General features: G+C 43.0%; 2 protein-coding genes across 2 annotated transcripts; one reads left to right on the top strand and one right to left on the bottom strand.

Annotated features, from left to right (window-relative positions):
* Positions 1–593: 593 nt before the first annotated feature.
* On the bottom strand, positions 594–7,908 carry LOC136944797 (glycoprotein endo-alpha-1,2-mannosidase-like protein). Its single transcript, XM_067238698.1, has 4 exons — positions 7,398–7,908; positions 6,045–6,154; positions 1,511–1,587; positions 594–1,230 (listed from the first exon to the last, which is right to left on the bottom strand). The coding sequence occupies exons 1-4, from the start codon at positions 7,906–7,908 to the stop codon at positions 594–596; spliced, it is 1,335 nt and encodes a 444-aa protein (XP_067094799.1).
* A 5,040-nt stretch (positions 7,909–12,948) lies between these two features.
* lin28aa (lin-28 homolog Aa) lies at positions 12,949–19,902 on the top strand. The gene is made up of 4 exons (XM_067238645.1): positions 12,949–12,991; positions 13,453–13,625; positions 17,359–17,543; positions 19,652–19,902. The coding sequence occupies exons 1-4, from the start codon at positions 12,961–12,963 to the stop codon at positions 19,866–19,868; spliced, it is 606 nt and encodes a 201-aa protein (XP_067094746.1). The 5' UTR covers positions 12,949–12,960; the 3' UTR covers positions 19,869–19,902.
* Positions 19,903–22,073: the final 2,171 nt, after the last annotated feature.

The following is a 22,073-nucleotide window of genomic DNA, read 5'->3' as shown; positions in this document are numbered from 1 at the left end:
GAACACTGTGACACAAGTGTCTTCTCATCCTTTACCCATAAATGTGAGTTCATACATCATTTGGTTTTGTTGGTTAACGCTCCTGAAAACCAAGATGTTTTATTTACTCTTGTCTTATGATAAATAGGGATGTGGTGCTGAAAGGAAATTACTGCTACTTGTAAGCAAGGTTATGTCGCGAGAATTACATACTACACTGAGCAGTAGTTCCTCGGGTAGGACAAAGTGATGTATTCATAATGCATAAAATACACAGGGTACTGTACGGTTTACTTGAAAGTGTCCATGCGTGAAGAGAAGAAGGGGGTCGCCTGATTATAAGAATGGTTCCTTGGAGGACTGAGCCGAGCGAGTCTCTGCAGCACTTGGAAGTCTGAGATGTCATTGGCCGAATTAGTTTCAAATAAAACCACACAATGCCACTAATGGCTGAGAAGTGTCCAACCAAGAGTGAGATTCTCTACCTCACACTTTTAGTTGGGTTTTTTTTTTTCTGGTGTCCTGGCACACATCCACATAGGTACTACCCCCACTGAATAGTCTGCCAGTCCATACACACACTCCTTCATTTCACACACACACGCTAAGCCAGTTCACATGAGCCACTGCTCCTTCTCCTTATTGAACTGCTCAGCCCATCTCCGGGTCAGCTCCAGGTAAAGTTCAGGCTGATGGGGCTGGTAGTCTAAGTACAGGCGTGTCACTGTCTTCTTCGGCACCGCCTTCTCGATCTGCGTGCCCTCGTGCCACTCGTTAAAGGATGTGATGGTGACGACTTCCGGCCGCACGCCGAGCGCAGCCTGCAGGGCCATCTCATAGTAGCGTCCGTTGACGCGGTTCCGCGTGTTGTGGTTGTTCCACGGCCGGATGCTGGTGTCGATGTAGCCGGGCCCCACGCTGGGGACGAACAGCAGGTTGTTGCCATCGCAGAACGCCTTGATCGCCTTCCAGTTTTGGTGGGAGGAGCCGAAAGAGAAGCCGTTCGAGGCAAAGTAGGTGTACATGCCGTCGAAGCCGCCAGCCAGGATGTCGTGTTTGTGCCGTTCCTCCACAATGAGGGCGAGGAAGACGGCGTCGTAGGCCGTTCCCCGCAGGCTGTGGGAGCCTGCGGGGGTCAAGAGGTCAGACCAGGCCTCTGGAGGGGTTAGGTAGGAGTCATAGATGTAGAAGAAAGGCAGTACCTTCCCTGTGCTGGAGGTGAACTTGTAGAAAGCTCCATGGTCCCCATACCTGAAGACACAAGGAGAATCATTGGAAGAAGAAGCCCACATGACAGTACAATCAGGAGTAAACAGCTGACAGGACATTCTTTTGTGACACAAGGATCTTAATGCAAGGAATCAAGCAATGAAGCTTGTCACACCCATGAATAAGTCATACAGCTAGCATTAGCTGAGTGTGTTTTCTGTCTTTGTGGGTTACCATTCTCTTTAACACAGAGTGAAGTTTAAATGGGTTTACCTATGTGCTCTCTCTCTCTAGGGATAGGAGCGATGCAAAGTGGCCATACCTGTCGATGATGTACCTGATGTTGTCATGTACACTCTGGTCGGTCCGTCCTCTGTATGGCTGGATATGAAATGCAACCTGGAGAAACAAACCCAGAAATGGTAAGGTTGATGTTGCACCTTTCATCAATGAGGATGTCTAAAAACAATCATTGTTGAGAATAAAACGGAAGAGTTTAACACGACAAGATATGAAAAATCAACCAATGTGTAGGCCTATAAGTTGAATATTTTAAGGGAAGAATGGAGAAATCCATGACTGAATTATATATGATCAAACTAAATGCTTTTGTTCTTGTGGATTGGCATCCCAAGAGGAACAAATGGCTTCCTAAGTGGATGGATTTGGCCATTATGGAAATAGAAGTAACACCTCACTCAGCCAGTAACAGTGTCTGACAATTCTGCTGCTCATTCCAATGATAAAAGTCCTGTATTGGCTGCAGAATATCTATGTTTTTGGCAAATATTTTGTTGGCTTGTAGCCTTTAAAACGCTTACCCTATTCTGTTGTGTTGAGAACTAACCCTAACGCATGTTACAGTATGCGGTCCTTGCATTTTACATGAGCCAGAATAGTAATTTAGTACATGGTTGCAAAGAGGTCTTGCAGTTGGCCAAGTGCTTTAGACTACAGGGGAGGGGGTCTGGAGGTAACAGTGGCCTTTGGAACTTCAGAAGCGATTGCCGTGGAAATGTAGTTCAATAAATGAGATTCTAGGTGTGAATTGGATTTGGTATAGGAAGGTGGTGGTTTTACACTGGTGCCCCCCCTGTGGGCTGGATAAACAGAGATGTGTGAGAAGGAAAGATACATCTATGTTTTGTCACTGATGGTGGCAGCTATGTTTTGGTGTTGGATGGAAATGTGCATTTCAATGCTTCCCCCCCCCCCCCCCCCCCTTCAATGTGTATTTTGAGTCATGACTATAGCTATAGCAAAACCACTGGTCCTAAAAGGAACGGCACTTTCTGTAGTAAAAGGGAGATTTTATTCATCATCTGCAAAATGGATTTCATTACAATGGTTGTGCTTTGCAAAAATGTGTACAAAACAGGATAATTGAGACGGTATCCCCCTTTACTGCGGATGACTGCAGACTGTGAAACAAGCCAGACCATTTGTCCAAGACACGGAAGGCTAATTCATGATTAAAGGAGACCAAGCAAGAGCCTTTTAATAACTCACAAACATAGCCAGTGTATCCATAGCGCACCAGACCGTACAGTACATTTGGCTAAAGAGAGTAGGATGACACTGTAATATAATGCATGTAACAACCCTGAGGTAGGGAATTGAGCCATTCATTTAAAACTTCTCAGGCAACCAAATGTCTGCCAGAGATGTTGCCATTGCTCAGTTTCGGGATTGCGCTCGATGTTGGTGGTAAGCTTTGACAATTAGTTTGATTTCAGCCAAGTGCTCCACGCTGTCAACATCGTCTTTTCAGCCTCAGCATCAGTCGGCTCGTGTCGTGCTCCACAGGACAGAATCTAGCTGCATGCTGTTCAGTACATCTGGAGCCAAGGAAGTGTGCTTGACGGCATAGCTTGGACATCCCTACACCACTCGTGTATGGAGCATGGCCTACTTTTCGACTGGAACATTTATAAGCCCTAGGGGTGCAGATTGTTCAGGGAGGCAAAACTGAGTCATGGGACCCACACCCTCTCTCCCTCTATGCTCTTGCACCCAGTGTCTCCCACCCACCACCACTGCCCCCCCTCCATCCACCCCCTCATTGTTTCAGCCTGAGCTAGCCTGCAAGCTGAGCACAAGGGCCTCAATTGGCACTGTTGGCATCGCTGGCACAGTGAGAGGATCTACTTTTGCGCCTTCGACTCTACTGTAGGCTACATACATAATACAGAGGAGGGGAATATGGGTGCTGAGGCTTGACTTTTAAAAGGGTTCTTACTGCATTGTTCTTACATAAAACAATGAGTGGAGCCTGCTTCTTTTTTTTGTTGCAAAGTCAACAAATGTACGGCCCTATATATCCTATATAATATCGTTTTTATTATTGCAAGTGCTGTACAGTTAGCCTTTGACCTGGTCAGCATATTTGCGAAGACAGTCTGTGTTTTTGCCTTGGTGTGTGTGTGTGTGTGTGTGTGTGTGTGTGTGTGTGTGTCATGGAGTGAGTGAGAGAGCAGTGATGCTATGTTACATGCAGAGCTCCTTCAATTGTCCTGTCAAGCGGCAAGTTATGAGGCTGCTGTAGCTTTCGTTGTGATCCTTTGTGGCTCATAGAGTCTGATAAGACAGGACATGTCCTGCTGTGAAGGAGGGGACAGGACAGAGATGACTCAGCTGGTGAACAGAGATGGACTGACGGATTGATTCCGTTGAATGCACTGTCTTATTATGCAATGTATATCCTTTGTAGCTACAAAAGCACTGGCTGGAAATTGCTTACTCATCTCTCAGATACTGTAAACTGGCAGCCTTTTTAGAGGAAGCCGAATCATTGTAGGGCCATCCATCCCTGCAACGGGTTCTTGTATCATGGTGTGAGGCTTAAAGACGTTTTTGTCTGATTTTACACTGAAGCTGGGACAAGCTGAGTGCAGAGTACAAGAGGTTTTTGTTTGCTTTAGAACATTTTCACCGAGAGCATAATCTTTTTCAATTGTCAGCGCTTTACAAAGACTATGCATTAAATGCTCTCCAAAGATAGTTCTCCATTGCAGTGGTAGTGGGATGAGCTGGTCAAGAGGAGGCAAGCTCTAGAAGAGACTACCTACAAGCATCACTTGACAGTTTATTAAATAAAATGTTCATTATACTCGCTGTCTTTGTGTTGGTGATGCTGGGGCCTGTTCCATAAAGCGAGTTCACTGAATAATAAACCGTTTTATATGGAAGAGGCACCTGGTCTACGAATACGAAAGGGTAAACATAGTTGGCCAGAAAATGCTCCAAAACACCTACCTTAAATCATTTAGGCTCCCACGCTCCCAATTTTTTTCAAAACCATTTAACATTGTTTTCATCACTGTATCATACACCTCGTGGCACTTTTGCTGACACCAGCAAAAAATCCAGGCCCTCTGTTTACCAACAAACTACAATAGTTAATCTGCTTTAACCCTGTTTCTGCTGTCAAGTTGTCCAAAAAAAGGAAGACACCACATGTATGAACAGCTGAAATTACAGTCTGTTACAGTGTTACAATTAGTGTTTTGAAGGGAGAATTGTCACATCATCGTAGCACATTTACAACTCATGTAAAATACCACTTCCTTGAAGCCCCCCCCTCTCTCTCACTTTTAGAGAGAGCTTTGGTGCTCCATGAAATTAAGTTGAAACGGATAGTGGCTTACCTGGTTAGCTAACACCTTAGCCACCTGGTTTACTTTGTTTAAATGTGCTGTGTGTTGAGCAAACACTGGCTGTGAATTATGGATGGATCCCAGCTGGAGACCAGAGATCTTACAAGCGTGTCTCCCTCATCACACTTGAACTCTGAATTTGTTCGCACAGATGCGAGGCTCACTCTGCCCTAGAGCAGCTTTTGACACACACACACACACACACAAACATACACACACACACAAACATGGATTCACACACATCAAATAACAGTTCACAGCTGTCTACTGACACACACATATCACTCTGATTGCTCTGTAGTTCCATCGTTCACATGCATGGCTGTCTCCACAACATAATATCAATCTACCAGCTTTGTCATATTTACACGCCTATACTTCTGCTGGTTTACAGATGCACAACAGCTCCTCACAACTACCCTGTAGCTATTTATGGAGACACAGCATGGCGTTGGTTATGTCATCAACCCACAGCCACGACCATGAAATATCATCCCTTTTGAATAGTGCTGCTCTCTTCCTGCCTGTGTCTGAAGTGGATCTGACATTACACATATCACATTACCAAGAAGAGACCCTCTGAAAGTTTCATAAGGCTCCACACCGTGATGAGAAACAGACATCCAGGCAGTTGTTTACCCAGGGACCACATTTTCCAGCCTAATTGGCATTTGGTCATGTGCTTGCCTCCAACACCCCCCACCCCCAACCCCCGACGTGTTTCCCAGCCTCTGTAAACAACATGTCCGGCAGCTCTGTGTCCCGCTTGGATCTGATGTTAGATGTGCCATCAGTTCTGGTCGAAGGCTGAGTCTGATCCCATCTCCCCCAGAACACCCAGGACAGAGTTGGGAGATCCAGCCTATGTTCCTTTTCAGTGACTTTTATCAGAACCCCCCCCACACACACACACACACACACATAAACACACAGTGGCCCTCATGAAGAGCCGTGAAGTGTGTGTTTAAGTACAGGTGTGTGTGTGTGTGTGTGAGAGAGAGAGAGAGAGAGAGAGAGAGAGAGAGAGAGAGAGAGAGAGAGAGAGAGAGAGAGAGAGAGAGAGAGAGAGAGAGAGAGAGAGAGAGAGAGAGAGAGAAAGAGAGAAAGAGAGAAAGAGAGAAAGAGAGACAGAGACAGAGACAGAGAGAGAGAGAGAGAGAGAGAGAGAGAGAGAGAGAGAGAGAGAGAGAGAGAGAGTACCTTAAGGTTGTGTCTATAGGCAGCATCCAGGACAGCTGGCACCAAGTCTTCTGTGGGTTCACCGTTGTCATCAGCCAGGCCTGGAGGGTACCAGGACAGTACTATGACCCCTGTAAGACACACACACACACTCAGTCTCTCTAGAAACTCTGGATCTGTTAGCCCATCAGTTATTCTATAGAGGCTGAGTACCCTGAAAAAAGCACAATAAAATGGTGATTGTGTATCGGTACTTTACTTTATTAGTTAATTTACTAGTCCACATATTATTTGAGCAGACAGTTCTAGCAGTTTTTTTGATTGGATTCGAATTGTGCCATTCCTTTTTATTGCAACAGACGTTTGGACATCATCTTTCCTTTGATTGATGAAAGATAAGTTTATCGCCTTTTGACTGGTGTTGGCATCGGAAGGCGTAGAGAAGGGCACAGCCCAACCGTAAGTGACAGCCCATAACTTGTAATGTGGCTGGGGATGCTTGCCCACATTAGAATGTCCACAAACGCTGTTGTTGTCACACTGCCAGGCGGTCACTGGCAAACCAAGTAGCACTCAGAGCTAATTCCTTTACCCCGTGTCCGCTTGGTAAGAGGCTGTGTGGAATATTTGATTACACCATCAAAATAGCCATGTATGCGTGTATTAAAAGTTGTGCCTGTTGCGATTAATTGTATTGACGAATCACTGAGGCGAAGTGGACGATCAGTCATTTAGGCAAGTCATGTGATTTAGTATTCCGCTCGGGACTTTGTACCACTTGCTAATTAAATGGGTTCTCTTTAAAAAGTAATGTCAAGCTGGCCTGTCTGTGTTCCATCTGACAGAGTGCGTGTTGGGGAAGGGGATAGAGACTGTAAACTGGCATGCTGGACGATGTAGGCTACAATAGCCAATTGAGCCGGAGGGGAAATATTGCATTTTCATGGACATAGGCTGTCCTATCAATTCACTGTGCAAGTAAAGTGCAACACTGGGCAGTAGCGTATGTCTTTCGTTGGTAAAATAGATCTAATTAAATGATAACAAGCATAGTCTAAACTGATGTGTCATTTCTAACTGTCCTTTGACAAACGCAAAGTTCCACAAGCAAAGTTGTATATAGGCCTAGCATCAGACGGGCTCCCAGGTAAAACAATGGCCCTCTTCATTGACCCAATAGACGCGGAGCTACCGTGAGCGAGCGCTTTTCGGTGCACTCCATCGCGTGCTGAAAGTAGTCCATCAAGCGCAAGCGAAACAGCTGTTCGCTAACTAGGAGTAATATAACTGTAGGCCTACCAGCTGGGTACGTTAATAGTTTTACTTTGTCCGTAAGACGATCACTGAATAACCAACCCCTGCATCTTACAATACCTGCTGCAGCCGCTCCAATCTGCTCCATGTGGGACTCTATAACGTCAGGATCCCTGGAACTGTATGGACCAAGCTCGGGATAGAAACTGGATCCGATGTCTTCCGGCGGCATGTGCCTTCCCCTCGGATAACTTGAAGCGATTTTGGGGTCCCAGTGCTGTACCAGTGCGTGGTCCCAATGCATGTATTTCCCGTCCATGTGCGGAGTCCCGTACCACAAATGGTAAAATATATGGACGTCGTAAAAAATTATTCCTTCGGGTCCAGAGTTCGATAAAAGTACTTTGGTGTTGCTAGAAGCTGGACGGGCTTGACCCGGAGACACGGCCATGTCTTGGGACACAGAGCGGCGATCAATCTTTCCCCCAACCATGATCCCCAGGTCCAACCCCGGGGCCATGTCTGAGAATCCATCACTGGGCTTTAAGGTCCTCAACCCCATCATGGTACCAAAAACAAATATTGCAAATAATAACAGGGCTATGCATGCTTTCTTTCGAAACCGAGCCATGGTGCGTATAGGTCTCGCGGAGGCTATTCCGTTCTGGGTGAGAAGCGCGTTGAATAGCGCTGCCACCGAGTCGATGCAAAACAAGACCACTTTATGTTCTCCTTTCCTAAAACGCTTACTGTAAATCAATTAATGATCAAACTATGATCTCGAGATGTTTAGCAATCAAAAGTAAGTTATAGACACAATGATATCCACGGAAATCGAAATAGCTTAATCATAATGCAGAGTCAATACAACTCATTCATAACTTAATGAATGAGAGTTGATTGCAGATGACAGTGTCATTTCCGCTACGCTTTCTGACGCAGTGGCAATAGAGTTGACATGAACTCGCTATTAAAATGTCAATAGATTGTTTGTTATACACTTCGGTAGGTTTCAGTAGACAGTGGTTTGAAGTGGTCAAGAAGTTAACTTCCCCAAAACAAGAGAGCACAAAAACCGAGAGATTACTGAATGCCTAGACGTCCCAACCGCAACAACGTAGACTTTTTACCTTGTGAGTTGAGGTTGAGTTTTGGGCTAAATGTCGAATGGGAAAATATGTGGTGTCATCCAGTGGCATACCCTCCTTGTCAAGCAATATAATATAATACAATATAATCCTCTGATATCTTTCAATCGTCCACAGTCGTCCCCATTGATCACTGAATTGTCACACATTTTGTCATCGTTCCTGCCTTCCTGCCCTCTCCTCTTGTTTGCATGCTTTCTAGGGCTTTCTCACTGGTGTTCACAAGTGTACGCCAACGGAAAAGCAACGAGGACAGCAGACCGCAGTCGAAATTCTAAGCAACAGGATCCTCTTACGGAAGCGCTTTCTGGTCGCTGTCCAAGGTAGCACCTAGCCACACGGCTTTGCTGATGGTTGTGTTAGCCTACGTTTATTTGAGCTGTGAAGGAGGTGGGGTCTTTTGAGTTTTCCCGTTTTTATTTATATATATATTCTGCATGTGTTACGCAGCAGAAATTGTGATGGCTACTACAGACTACGTTAAAAAAAATACTTGCAGAGGCAAGCATTTTTCTAACCTTTGACCACAACCATGTTATTCCCCAAAAAAACTACACTAAAACAGGCTCGAAGGTGTCTGTCACATCGTTTCAGCATCCTCATCAGCGGCTTAATTTACTTATAAAGATGAGCCGCTGCACACGCCAGGGCGGGCTTTAGACGCATCCACGCCACGATGGCAAACAAGGGTAGACGTTTGGAAAACAACCACTATTATGCATACATAACCTGCAGTGACGTGGTTTTAGTTATGTATGTTTCTTAAAACGTGTAAAGTATATCGTCATGGACAGAAAACATATGAAAGAAGTGCATGCAAAGATGCATGCAATATAAAACTGAACATTCACACTGACTAAACACTGGTTATCAGAAATTAGTGTGGCCTGCATAGGTAACCCACACGAACCACTGACATTTTCAAATAGGAAGAATAATTGAGTCCCAGTGTCTAAAATCGAACTTTACAGAGAAAGTCTACTGATGAAAAAAGGAAGAATACTGACATCTTGTGGTCGAGGGCTAAGGTTTCGAGGATTCGGTTTTGCATGCAATCCATGAGTGGATAAAATGTCTATATTAACAGAATTAGTAACCTACATAGTGTACTTTGATCCAGTAGAGTACTCGACTCCAGCAAAAGGTGATTTTAAATGGCTGACACAAAATTCAAGTGCGTGTATAACCTTCCTATTGTCCTGGGGCCATAGCCTACTGACACAAAATCATATTCAAACCTACAAAAAACATGTAAATCATCAATCTCAGTACATGGCTTGTATCCTTCTAAAATAACCCCAAAACTAGTAAGAAAAGTAAGGTCAATTGTCTGAGGTAAAATTGGTAGGAGAAGGAAGGTGGGAAATTAGACAGTGGGCAGTTATAGTCTCATTGGCATTTAGGCTATAGGTTATGTTTTACCTTTTTGGGGACGCTATAGAGTTAACAAAACAACTGATGTTGTTTCTGACTTAAAGCTGTATTGTGGCAAATATCACATGTTTAAGGTATTATTATATATATATATATTTTTTTTTTTTGAGTTATGAGATAAATAGGTCACTTGGTCATTGTGACTGCAAGGTAACAGGTGTTAATATTTTTTAAGAAAATGGGTTGAAAAGAGTACCAATATCTATACCTGTGTTAATGCCAATGTGTCTTTCTATTTGAAAACATTTTGCTACTCGCCTTTTCGAGCTCACAAAAACGCTGTCCTTGGTGCTGAAAACTGGAAACAAAGCAATGCGAAAGCCCCCTATCAGGAACGATTTTAGCAGCGCAGATGTGTAGATGTAGTTGACTATCTCTTTCTCTGCCCATCCCTTGCTTCCTCCGTCCCTCTTGCCGTACAAGCTAACTGACTGCAAGCCATGGTCATAAACTGATGTTTTTTCAAAACCATAGACAACGTCACACAGAGAATCAGAATGAAAGTTGGCCTGCTGTTCAGTAGTTAAACACATTTCTCATGGCTTCCTTCAAACTTTAATCTAAAAACTGCAACCTAAACCTTGTTTAGGTATGAATCTCAAATGACCGTCTTTGGCATAAATTAACAACACGTGGCTATTTTTCTTCTGCAGCAGATTGCGTAAAAGCTTTCATTTGCAGCCTGACTCTTCTATGGAAAGGAGATCATTATTATACAAAATGTGATTGTGGAAAACCTGCTGATCCGTAGAACAAATGAACAACCACTGGGACAAGCGAAGTCTGGTCAACATTACATTATTTAGCAAAGAAAGTCAAAATATTGACAACCTTCTGTTGTTTTTGATTTAGTGCCGTCCACCATTAAGGCAAAGCATAGGCTACGTTAATTTCACAGTGTCTGTTTCAAGTAAACTATTGTAGCCTACTATTTCCATTTACTATTAAAATAAATACATATCATATTTTTTTAAGTGGTACTGCTGTAAATTGCTGTCATTTCACATAAGTAAATGTAATTGGTTGGTATTTTTGTTGCAAGTTCAAAACTCATCTCAATCACCATTCAGACATCCAAACTTTTTATCTTAACACAGCTCGTGATAAAGTTGTTACATAGCCAAAAATATAATAATGTTGCATTATAAGGCCAAGGGTTCTCTTTAGGCTTTACAACGCCTAGTCTTAAGGGCTCGCTTGCAGATGGATACTAAACCTTAGTTTGAAACTCTCCTGGGTCTCAGACACCACAAGGGGTCGTGGTCATATTAGGATAGGACTGATAAAAGGTTATCGTCGTAGTATAGACAATAGTATTCTGCCCAAATTGACATGCACCAAATAAAGAAAATGTATAAGATGTTTGCTGTTTTTGTATATATTTTAGATTTATGACGTTTTCTGCGTAAAAACGCATGCTTACAATGTAGTAGGCCACCTAGGCATTGTAATATTAAACTTAAAAAATAAGGTCACTCTACATTACGTTGGACAGTAAAATGATAACCTTATTAATTTAATAACAGTGATAATAACTGATGTCTTATTGCACATGCGTTACAGTTGACGATATGACAATTGCTACAGGTCCAGTAGCCTATCGAGGAATAGGAAATTTTATACTGTTATTATTGTTGTTTTTTAGTCTAGTTTATCCTATTAGTAGGATAGTATTTTATTAGTAGGATAGTTCTTCTAATATTTGTTTATCTTAATCATTTTAGAGTTTAGAGAAGTTCTGAACCATCACTTGGTCTCTTTTCCCGTAATTTATCACTCTACAAGGACAAGAGTCAACAGTCATCTTAACATATGTGATCAATCACTATTGATCTATGAATTCGTTAGACCAGCTTGTCCTGCTTTTGTACAACACCTCTGGTAGGGCTTTGTACATTAGCTAGCTTTTTATTTTGAGCAATTGATTTTTAAAATATTGTTTTACCTTCTTTCTGACTAAACATCAATTAGGCAATGTTTTCTTCTTCAAAAAGGCATCAATGAAGACTACAATCTACTGAGCTGTTACACCCTTCCCCCTCCGATTTCTTGCTGAAAACGATTCACATCTGCTTTACCTCTTCAATCTATTGTTTTGCATGCGTCAGCAACTTACTGCAGCAATAGAATGACTGATTCTCATGGAAAGCATGAGGAGTTCAATGATAACCCAATCACACGAATGTTTAGACAATATCCTGAATCCACGAAAGAAAAAATCTAGAACAAAGAATTTACACTTGTGCAATGGCAAAGCAAATGTGAAAATGCATCAACAACGGCAAGAAAATAACCTCACATGCTTTTCTATCGTGATATCTTCAATTTAGGGAGTATTTTATTTCAGTTTTCATGATCTAAGAAGACTATTTGGATAACATGTTGGCATATTGGTGCATTTTGCTATGACGATGCAGTTTATATACAAATTGATAGCATTTTATACATCCGGCTTACATAGAGCGGGGGCTGTGGAATACTCCTGATCTAGCGCCATGATATGAGGCGGTCGATACGGAGGTCTCAAATTGTGATTGGTCACTTGCCACATTTGGGCCCCTTCAGCCATGGGATGTTCAATTTATCAGAGTATGGACTGTAATTGAGAATCACGTGGACATGACCGAGAAAGGTGGGTGGGGGTTGTTGGTCGAGGTGCAAGATGGTCATTTATATTGACCAACAGAAGTGACCACAGCAGGAAGAAAGAATCCTTGAGGGCCCCCGAAACACCGAGCCAAAGGGAACGGGGAATATTGTTAAGAAAACGGAGAAAGCATGGCAGAAGGTACTCTTTTTTATCCAAAACATGGTTCGTTTCTAGTTTAAATGGTTTAGGAGGCTGGGTTTCCTTGCATTGTCTTTCAGGTTTGGAGGATTCTCCTATTCGAATTCTATTCGGTGACCCCCACCCCTCATTGTTTGGGGGAATAGGTTCCCAGCCCCTTTTGTTTACCTCGCTCTCCCGCTTTCTCCCTGGCCCTCACTTTGGCTCTTAAGAGCATTTTGAACGAAAGTGGCAAACTGTGAGGAATACACAGTTCGAAGGGGGAAAATATTCTGTACCTTGGGTGCTTTTCTGACTCAAGACAGTTGGCAAGATGGGTTCTGTTTCGAACCAGGAATTCACAGGTTCAGTATATAAATTTATTTTGAAGTAAATTAAATAGTTTTTTTTTTTTTTCTGTTCTTGCCTATGGGTAAAAAAGAGGGAATTGCAGAATTAAAAAAAATTCTGACTCAGAAGCCATTTTTGATATGTGTATCGATTGCTTTTAATTGATTGATTTAAGGTTAAAACGATATATTTCTCTTATTGTTCATGTTTTCATAGGCTATTTGTTGCGCAATATTAGTCATTTAATAAATGCCAGCAGAAAAATCTAATATGGCCTGTTGCTTTAATGAGTATTTTTAGGCTATTGTAAACTTACGTTAAGTTGGTGGTGAAAGGTATATACAGTGATTGGTGAGAACGATTTTTTTTGTAGCCTTGGCTTGGAAATTGTTTACAGCCTCAGAAAAGTTTACTTTGGCCCCTTGTAATACTTACAGGAACAACAGACTAACATTTTTTTTCTTCCTAATAACAGGAGTCTGTAAAACTGAGGAGGATGAGGGACCGATCACAGAAGAAGATTCTCAGTCGTTCCATGGTCTCGGCGTTTGTAAATGGTTTAACGTACGCATGGGATTCGGCTTCCTTTCCATGACTAGTCGAGAAGGCGTACCACTGGAGGCTCCGGTCGATGTGTTTGTTCATCAGGTAAGCTAAGTGTACAACTACAGGGGCAATTCTGTTGGACATTTTTTATATTGTGAACCACAAACTTTTACACAGCTTACTCTCTTGTTTAGGGAACACGTGTTGCTCGTAGATGTGAATTGAGCACGTGACCTCGTGGTTAGAGGGATTTCTTCATTGTTTCAAAGATGCAAACTGTAAATGAAAAAAAACATCACGCACCTCGTTTTACATAAAACGTTCGAACGTTTAGTTATTTAATTCGTATTAGGTCAAAGCGTCAAATATCCCTTGCAAGTACATACTTTTGTCGCTGTTTAGGCTACTTGTGTAGCCTAAATAATTCACGATCAACAACATTTTGACGTTGATTCATAGGTTTTCATCATCCTTTAAATTACACAAAGTCAAGAATAAAACGACTGTTAAAGAAAATTAACCTAATATTCCAAACAGTGAGGGGGTGGGGCATAATTTAGCCTCCAAATCGCCACTCGAGTGAGACTCTCCACCTGTCTGATAAGATATGGCTTAGCGTCTCAGTGAGAGAAACGCCCCTCTCTCTGTGGTCATTCATTTCCTGTCCTGTCATAAAGTGATGAAAGGGTGGTCACTTGTCTGTCCCGGCCCCATGTGTATTTTATAGTAAAGGAGGCGCCTTTTCAACTTTCTGCATTCCCTTCACCTCCAAGACCACCAACCGTTTTGGCATTTGTGTTTCTCTCTCGGAAGTGCCTTTCCAGCATGGCCGTGAATGTTGCGCAATTGTGTCCATTTGAACCATTTCTTTTTCTTTTTTTCACCCCCGCCCCCCTTAAAGAGTCTGTTTACTATTTCTCTTATTGTATTTAAACTTGCTATCTGAAGTTGATAATTTCTTATTAATGTACTATATGCTTTTTTTTGCATGGGAGTTGCAATTGCAGACATTGCATGGTTTGAGCTTGTCCACTTCATTTCATTTGTTTAGATCCTTAAGTTATGGCACTGTTCACCAATCACAGGAAAGAGGATTGTGCGCGTAAATGACGGACAGGAAATATAGTGACCAGGGGGCCTTAGCCATAAAATGAGTCGCCGCGTGTCAGGGAGCATTAACTCCCAGGGTCCTTTGTGAGGTGGACAATAGGACCACGCATCCAAATGAACCCCTGCTCTCGGCCGTGACCGAGCCCCTCTTTGCTGCCGAGATGTCTCTCTTAAGTGTCCACTCTGGCACTACCTACTCCTCCACAGACGTAGATGTAAACAACCACACTGACTGAGCCTCACCAGCAACTTGATTGGGGGTTGAGTAGTAGGGACCCTTATGGGAAGTCCGGGGGAGGTCCAGTGTGTGAATTACAGGGGGGGGGGGGGGGGGGTCCAAGTCTAATTAAGACTTGGACCCCCCCAAAAGAGTTAAAACCAACATGTTGGGGGGGGGGGGGGGGTCGATACATTTTATATATCGTGCTTATCTGTAATCGTAAATATTACTTTACGCCCTGGAGAAGAAGTTGATCCCCCCCCCGATTGTCATTGTATAATTCGCACTCTGGGGGGGGGGGGGGGGGGGGGGTCACTTTACACGTGTGTGAGGAAGTGGGTTAACGGCCACAGTGGTCACACACAATGGACCAGCCTATGAGGGGACCTCGCTCCCCTCCAGATACCCTGGATTACCAATCGTTTCTCTTTGCATTGTTTATGATTTTGCAGCAGATGCTTCTCTGCTTTCTGTTGTGTTAGGACATTAGGGGCTTTTTTTTTTTATTCCCCGAGCTGGTTCTGGTGCATTGCCATTATGCCTGTCCTATTCAGAGGTTGAAGGTCTGTGCATGGTTCGCTTCTTGACTTGCTGAAAAAGACTGCCACTGGTTCTGCGGTTCTACGTGCTAGGTTAGTCTTGTCTGACAGGAATAGTCAACAAGATCCCTGAGGTTAAAATACTATACTCTCTGATTAGCTTCGGATAATGGTACTCTACTTCTATTGAACATCCCTAAGGAGTCTTCAGTCCCCATTGAGGTGATGTGGCCATCAGAGTGGTTCATTGAACATTGAAGTTGACGTACAAAGCAGGCATTTCCACTAGTTAAACCCATTCCTTAAATTCATCATCAACAGCTAGGCCTTTCTTAAGATCACGCTTGGAAAAGTAAAAACTCTGCAGTTGCAACAGGCCAGCATAGAATTGAAATGTAAGATAACCCTAGTTTTTAATCCCAAGCCACCCATAGTTTTTCTGCTCAGGTAATGTTTCTCCGGTGGGTATGACTTCCCTTCAGTTAGAGGCCAAATCAGGGTCACCCGAGGTGAAAGTAGCAGAATGCAATAAGTAAATTCTTTTTAATGATACATGCTACAATTGTAGATTAAATTTAAGGATAAATCTATGGATTTTAATGCATGTATAGTTCGGATATACAGATACATATGCACAGTGTAAATTCCATAAACGCGGCCCATAGTCCCAATAGCAGGCCTACCTTCTGCTTGAAAACAATATTGATCACTTTTGGAAGTATGTTACTTTCAGCAAAGGCACACGGATATCAAAGAAGATATCAATCATTTGGACTCAGAATAAGCTCATGCCTAACTTTATCTGCATACCTTTCTGCCAAACAACTATCCAAGGAATGTCTCCTTGACACCCGCCCACCCCCCCCCCCTCTTCCTCCCCAGTCTCAACCCCCTCCTCCTCCCACCACCACCGACCATCCATCCCCCCACACCAAACACCGGTGTGGTCAGTGTGTTAGTAAACCTTTGTCATGTGGGGGAAGGGGCAGGGGCTGTGTGGAATGCTGATCCTTTTAGGAGGGGGATGGTGAAAGTCATATCCCATCAGGTTTCCTATTCAAACACTGGTAGGGAGAGAGGGAGGGAGAGAGAGAGACCTAGCATTGTTGAGCTATGCACATATACATGCAGCGGGGAGGACAAACAGACAAGACAAGGGGACAACGGGGGGCCTTGAAGTACTGTTGATTATGAGGCCGAACACAATGGTCACCTGAAACGTGCCAGATAGCTGCTATCTCCGTCTTGATGCTATCACTAAGAAGCTGAAGATAAAATGTCTGTATCTCCCTGGCCTGATTTGATTGGTCAAGGTGTGAGGGATTGAGGTATTTCGAGTGCATCACTGTCAGGTAGCAAGGGGAACGCCTTGCTTGCTCCACCCTCCAGTAACCTCACATTACACAACTTGGTATCTCACAAGATCAACAATGACCCATGTTTAGTTTTACATCTGAAACTGAATCAGAAATGGTTTTAATCGCCATGAAAGTTTGCACAGACAAGGAATTTACTTCAGAATGGGATTTATTCGCCATGAAAGTTTGCACAGACAAGGAATTTGCTTTGGCAGGAAGGTGCAAACAATAAACATATAGGGACCTAAAATTTAAATATGTGGACTATCTATACTAAGGGTACATAAACTAGCAGTACTAAGTGGGATTAGAATGAAATTAAATATACAATAAAATAAAATATAAGTTGCACCTTCCTGCCGTTTGGCAGGAAGGTGCATACATTCAACATATAGGAATCATAAATCTTAAATATGTGGTCTAACTATACTAAAGGTACAAAGTCTAATACTAAGGGGATTTAGAATAAAAAATTAAAGAATATAAAATATAAAGTAGCCCGAATTTACAATATAAAGATACAAAAAATATCTGAAATAGGCTTTGGGTTGGATTCTGAGGCCCCACCAACAGTGTTGTGATGAGTCCTGTCTTTGTGTCCCATGCAGAGTAAGCTCCATATGGAAGGCTTCCGCAGCCTGAAGGAGGGCGAGGCAGTCGAGTTCACCTTCAAGAAGTCCTCCAAGGGCCTGGAGTCTCAGCAGGTCACAGGGCCAGGGGGCATCCACTGTCTGGGCAGTGAGAGGAGACCGAAAGGCAAGAGCGTCCAAAAACGTCGATCCAAAGGAGACAGGTGAGAAACGGATCAAAGAGATGGAGATTGGTGAATGGTACACCTACGGCATAGTGCTCAAGTACCCTTTCATGCAATGCCTGCATATTATTTTAGTTATATCCAACTTACAGTAGTGGACAGCGAAAATCTTGTTATTTTTTTTCTACTGTACTTATATTTCTGTTAATCGAAACGTAAATGTCTTTGACGCTTGTGGGCATACATTCTCAGAAAGGGATGATCTGTCGCTAAATGCTTTCCCCCTCTTCCTACATTTGCTTTGTCAAACATCCATGTTGGATCTGATGCAGTGTTTCGGTTTTACCCTATCCTCTCCTGATTCCCCCACCCCCACGCCTGGTCCATGAGAGGGTCACACTGGCTTGACGTGTGACCTGGATCAATAGCTGTTTAAATCTGTAGGCCCCTTGTGTATTCGCACCCAGCACCGCTCTCCAAAAACCCTTTCACCAATTCTGAAGTGGAACCCAGCTGGGGACAGGGCAAGGCCATAAGATAAAATAAACATAAGCATGAGACGTAAAAGGAAGTGAGAAAGAGAGTTTGAGATTGGAATGGAATGGAGTCGGTTGGGTGAGTCTTCCTTAGTTATCAGTATAGTTGGGGGGGGGGGGGTGTTGGGTTTGGGGGGGTGTTGAGTTGTGTTGTCCGTTATGATTGGGGTCAGAAGCTCCTTTTTCAACACATGGTACCAACTCAACTCAACTGGACTTGCTTTACTTTGTTTTCCACTGTAGTACCCCCCTCAGTCAAACAGAGGAACATCTGCACCCCCTCAATCAAACAGAGGAACATCTGCACCCCCTCAATCAAACAGAGGAACATTTGCACCCCCTCAATCAAACAGAGGAACATTTGCTCCCCCTCAAACAGAGGAACATCTGCACCCCCTCAATTGACCACAGCGTGGTTTTGCGGCTACCATTGAATTGAGTCCAGTGAATTCAAATAATTGTGGTGGTACCACAAAATACCCCCCAAAATCAAGGTACTAGGTTTGCCTGATTTATCCCCCAAAGACTACATGGAAGCCTGCTTGGGGGTACGTTGATTTTAAGGATGACTTAAAAAATCTCTAATGATGAAAGATAAAGGTATTTGTGGTTCAGAATTTATTTTCTGTCTTGGAGTAGAGAAACCTGGCCCAAAATAATTTTACTATAAAATCCCATATTATGGATAACACAGTCATAGTTTCTTACCCACATTTGACGGACCATCATTGTTGGTATATATGACACGGAGAGGAAGAAGGCTCACATCTATTTAATTTATAACAGATGTAGGAGCCCGAAAAGGTTGGGTCAAGGGTCGCCGTTGCCGCGGCAACGCCATATGAGTAAATGCAGGGGGTTGGGAAGGGGATGGGATTGGGGGTTTGAGGACTAAGGGGGAGGGGGGGGGGGTCAGAGTTCATAGGTCATTGCTGCCGCTCTTGAGACAAAGAGCTAGGACCACTTCCCGTACCCTGCATGCTCTGCTTGATCGATGGTCGGCCTGGTGGAACTCGTATGGCGACGGACCTCAAAGCCTCCAACTGCCAGTGGTACAAAGACACTGACTCTCATCTGTCGCGTGAGCGAGGGACAGCAGTGGATGTCCCACGCCCACCACCCATCTGTCAGCCACCCTGAACGCGTGGCCATTCTAAGGCCTGTGTGTTCCAACAGCAGCCTTTGACAGCACCCCACATGTCTGCTTTTGACCTCTTCCTGTGTGGACAGCTCTGGACATTGTCCGAGGAGCAGGAAAGGAAACTCTCCTGAAAGTAGAATGAAAAGGGGGAGAGTGGCTAATTTGTATTGTTCTGAAAAGTTAAACCTGCGAAGTTGACCCATGGATGAGTAAACCAGGGGTCACAACAGTGTCACGTTTCAGCAGCCGTCCTACTATTCAAGTAGATCAATCAATGTTTTGATTAAATTAGTTTCTAGGATTTTTAGTGCTGAGTACTGGCCAGAGAACAAATGGCTTACTCATCACTCCAATCTCCTCTACCCTTACTTCCTAACAATGTTAAATGCACAACCTGCCCTCTTGAGGTCAACATGTGACAGTGCATGACAGAACCTCATCACAGTCCTAACTTTGTTGTTCGGTTTCAGGTGCTACAACTGCGGAGGCCTGGACCACCATGCCAAAGAGTGCAAACTGCCACCGCAGCCCAAAAAGTGCCATTTCTGCCAAAGCATTGCCCACATGGTTGCCAACTGCCCAATCAAAGCACAGCAGTCCTCACCAGGTTCTCAGGGAAAACCGTCCTCTTTGAAAGGAGAGGACGAAGAGCATGCCCACTCTCCTCCGCCCCCCAAGACCCCCTAGACGAGGAGGGAGAGAGCAGGAAGCCGGGGAAGCACAGAAGCCAATCAAACTGCTCTACTGAAGAGATGGACACAAGTTCCTTCTCAACTGTTTAGCTGCTTTTGGAACTACCTCGGGTTGGGAAAATACTGATCATGAAGAATGTTGCTTATGGTTTTTTTTAATCTTGGTGTAACACTCAGGAATATAGCTGTATTATTGCACTCAGGAAAATGTTTTTATGTATTAATCACCGTAATGGTTTAAGGGATTACAAATGTAATGAATTGTTCCGTATACCAGATTGTTTTAGTTTAGTAGGATCTGTCTTTTATTTAACGTGACACATTGCTACTCTCAGTGGCGTTCTCCTCTGCTAGTCCCTCACTCAGCAGGAAGGGCCAATTCACCATGTGTCAGTGTTTAGGTTCACTGTAGCTGCCTTATACTATGTTTAATCTTTCCTGATTGCTACACCTCACTATCCGACAAAGGGCAGAGTTGTGTTGCCACATCTCTGTAATGAATGTTTGTCTGCATTTCGCATGGGGGGTTTGAGGTTGGGGTTGGGGGTGGGACATTGTAGAAACAAGTGGGACAGTTTATTCGTTAGAGCTATAGGCAATTTTTTGGCGGCTGCCAATGTTGCAAATGACCATCCAGATATCCTGGGAACACATGAATGTCTGACCATAAGTATGGCTCTGTCATCTTATGGTTGCTGTTAATTTTCATTTCATTTTCGTTGGGCCAGCACAATGCTATATCTCCTGACTGCTTGGACCCCCTAACTGTTTATGTCTGAATTGCTGCTAAACTAAATAACCCACAGGAAACTGAACAACCTGTGCTAAATGTACACCACTAAACATTCGGTACAGTGTCTAATATATAGGAATATGTTTACATCCTAAATCGAAAATTATTAGTTGGTTCAGTTGGTTTCAGAAAGCTTCCCTGTCTTTACTTGAATTTGAAATTAGTTGTGTTGGCATCAGGCATTTTCCAAAAGGGGGTCTGGCATTTTTGACTCACTGGCATCCATTACTAGATAGCTATTTATGACATTACCTCTAATCCTTTAGGAAGGGGAAAACCTCCGTATGAGAAACACCAGGCCTGTATGGAGGTGTATGTAGAACTAGCTAGCTAATCAGCCATTTACTCCCGTTTTACAGGAGAAGCTGACCAGACTTTTACATAATTAATATATATGTAAAATTATTATAATGCCTATGAAATCGTCCTCCTTATTTATTTCTATCCAAGTGGGCTACAGCTTCTCCTTCATTCCATTTAAGCTCACTTTGGGATAGGTTTACAATAGACACCAGTTATCTTCCTGTGTACTGGTCAGTACTGTATTTAACTTTTGGATTATTTGGGGTGAAACTGTATTACACCATAGTTCCTTCATTCTTTAATTACTACCAAGACAGTTTCTCTATCTTGCATATACAGTAGGAACCCATGGTCCTCACTAATAATCCTAATTGTTAGTACAGTTTAACCAGTTAACAGTACAAAGGAATGTATTTACTGTGTCATTCAGACACTGTTGTTGAGTGTGCCCTTTATTTGTTTTACTTTGGTTTGCCTTTTTATGTTTTCACTGCTATGCACAATTAGTTGCCAAATATAGGCCACGTTGTGAAACATCTATCTATGCCAAAACCAATGCAGTTACTCTTCACTAATCATATGTAAGATGCATTATATTTGCATTATATCTACATTTTCAATCGTTTTATTATCCATGTGAACATGTTCTATATTTTTTTACATATTTTCTTTTTAGTTTTGTTTCACAAACGCTGTTAGTTGTTGATGATGAAAACCACATGTATGTGCCCGTCCACTTAGTCTTCTTTCTCAGGATTCACAAATCTGAAACTCAGGGAATACTTCAGATTCTTGAGGGATTTATTGCAGGTTGGTAGTAAGGGCTGAAGGGCATTCACGATGGAAAAGGGGGTGCAATTTTTGTCTGCAACTGTGTGAATTCAACGATGAGTTTGCAAATGATAGATCTTGTGACAATAGGATCTTGTCCACACAAGACCTTCAAATGCTTGCCAATATGCGGATTTTTGGGCTTTAACATGTTAAATGTGTACATCATCAACATATATTCAGTATTCTATCAGACCTAATAATGTTCCTCAAAATGATACCAGAAATATAATGTTTGACTATTGATGTATTTCTTCCTCTATAAATGTTGTA

This window comes from Osmerus mordax, chromosome 6 (genome assembly GCF_038355195.1).
Source record: "Osmerus mordax isolate fOsmMor3 chromosome 6, fOsmMor3.pri, whole genome shotgun sequence".
In the NCBI taxonomy this organism is placed as follows: domain Eukaryota; kingdom Metazoa; phylum Chordata; class Actinopteri; order Osmeriformes; family Osmeridae; genus Osmerus; species Osmerus mordax.
The sequence above is the reverse complement of the archived record's forward strand: the minus strand, read 5'-3'. Positions and strand labels throughout refer to the sequence as shown.

Excerpts from the sequence above, each read along its gene's own strand:
- lin28aa (XM_067238645.1), top strand. The coding sequence starts at position 12,961 with ATGGGTTCTGTTTCGAACCAGGAATTCACAG. Across the intron at positions 13,626-17,358 it reads TCGATGTGTTTGTTCATCAG|AGTAAGCTCCATATGGAAGG; the intron begins GTAAGCTAAGTG and ends TGTCCCATGCAG. Across the intron at positions 17,544-19,651 it reads CGTCGATCCAAAGGAGACAG|GTGCTACAACTGCGGAGGCC; the intron begins GTGAGAAACGGA and ends GTTCGGTTTCAG.
- LOC136944797 (XM_067238698.1), bottom strand. The coding sequence starts at position 7,908 with ATGGCTCGGTTTCGAAAGAAAGCATGCATAGCCCTGTTATTATTTGCA. Across the intron at positions 6,155-7,397 it reads GATTGGAGCGGCTGCAGCAG|GGGTCATAGTACTGTCCTGG; the intron begins GTATTGTAAGAT and ends TGTGTCTTACAG. Across the intron at positions 1,588-6,044 it reads CCTATAGACACAACCTTAAG|GTTGCATTTCATATCCAGCC; the intron begins GTACTCTCTCTC and ends TTGTTTCTCCAG.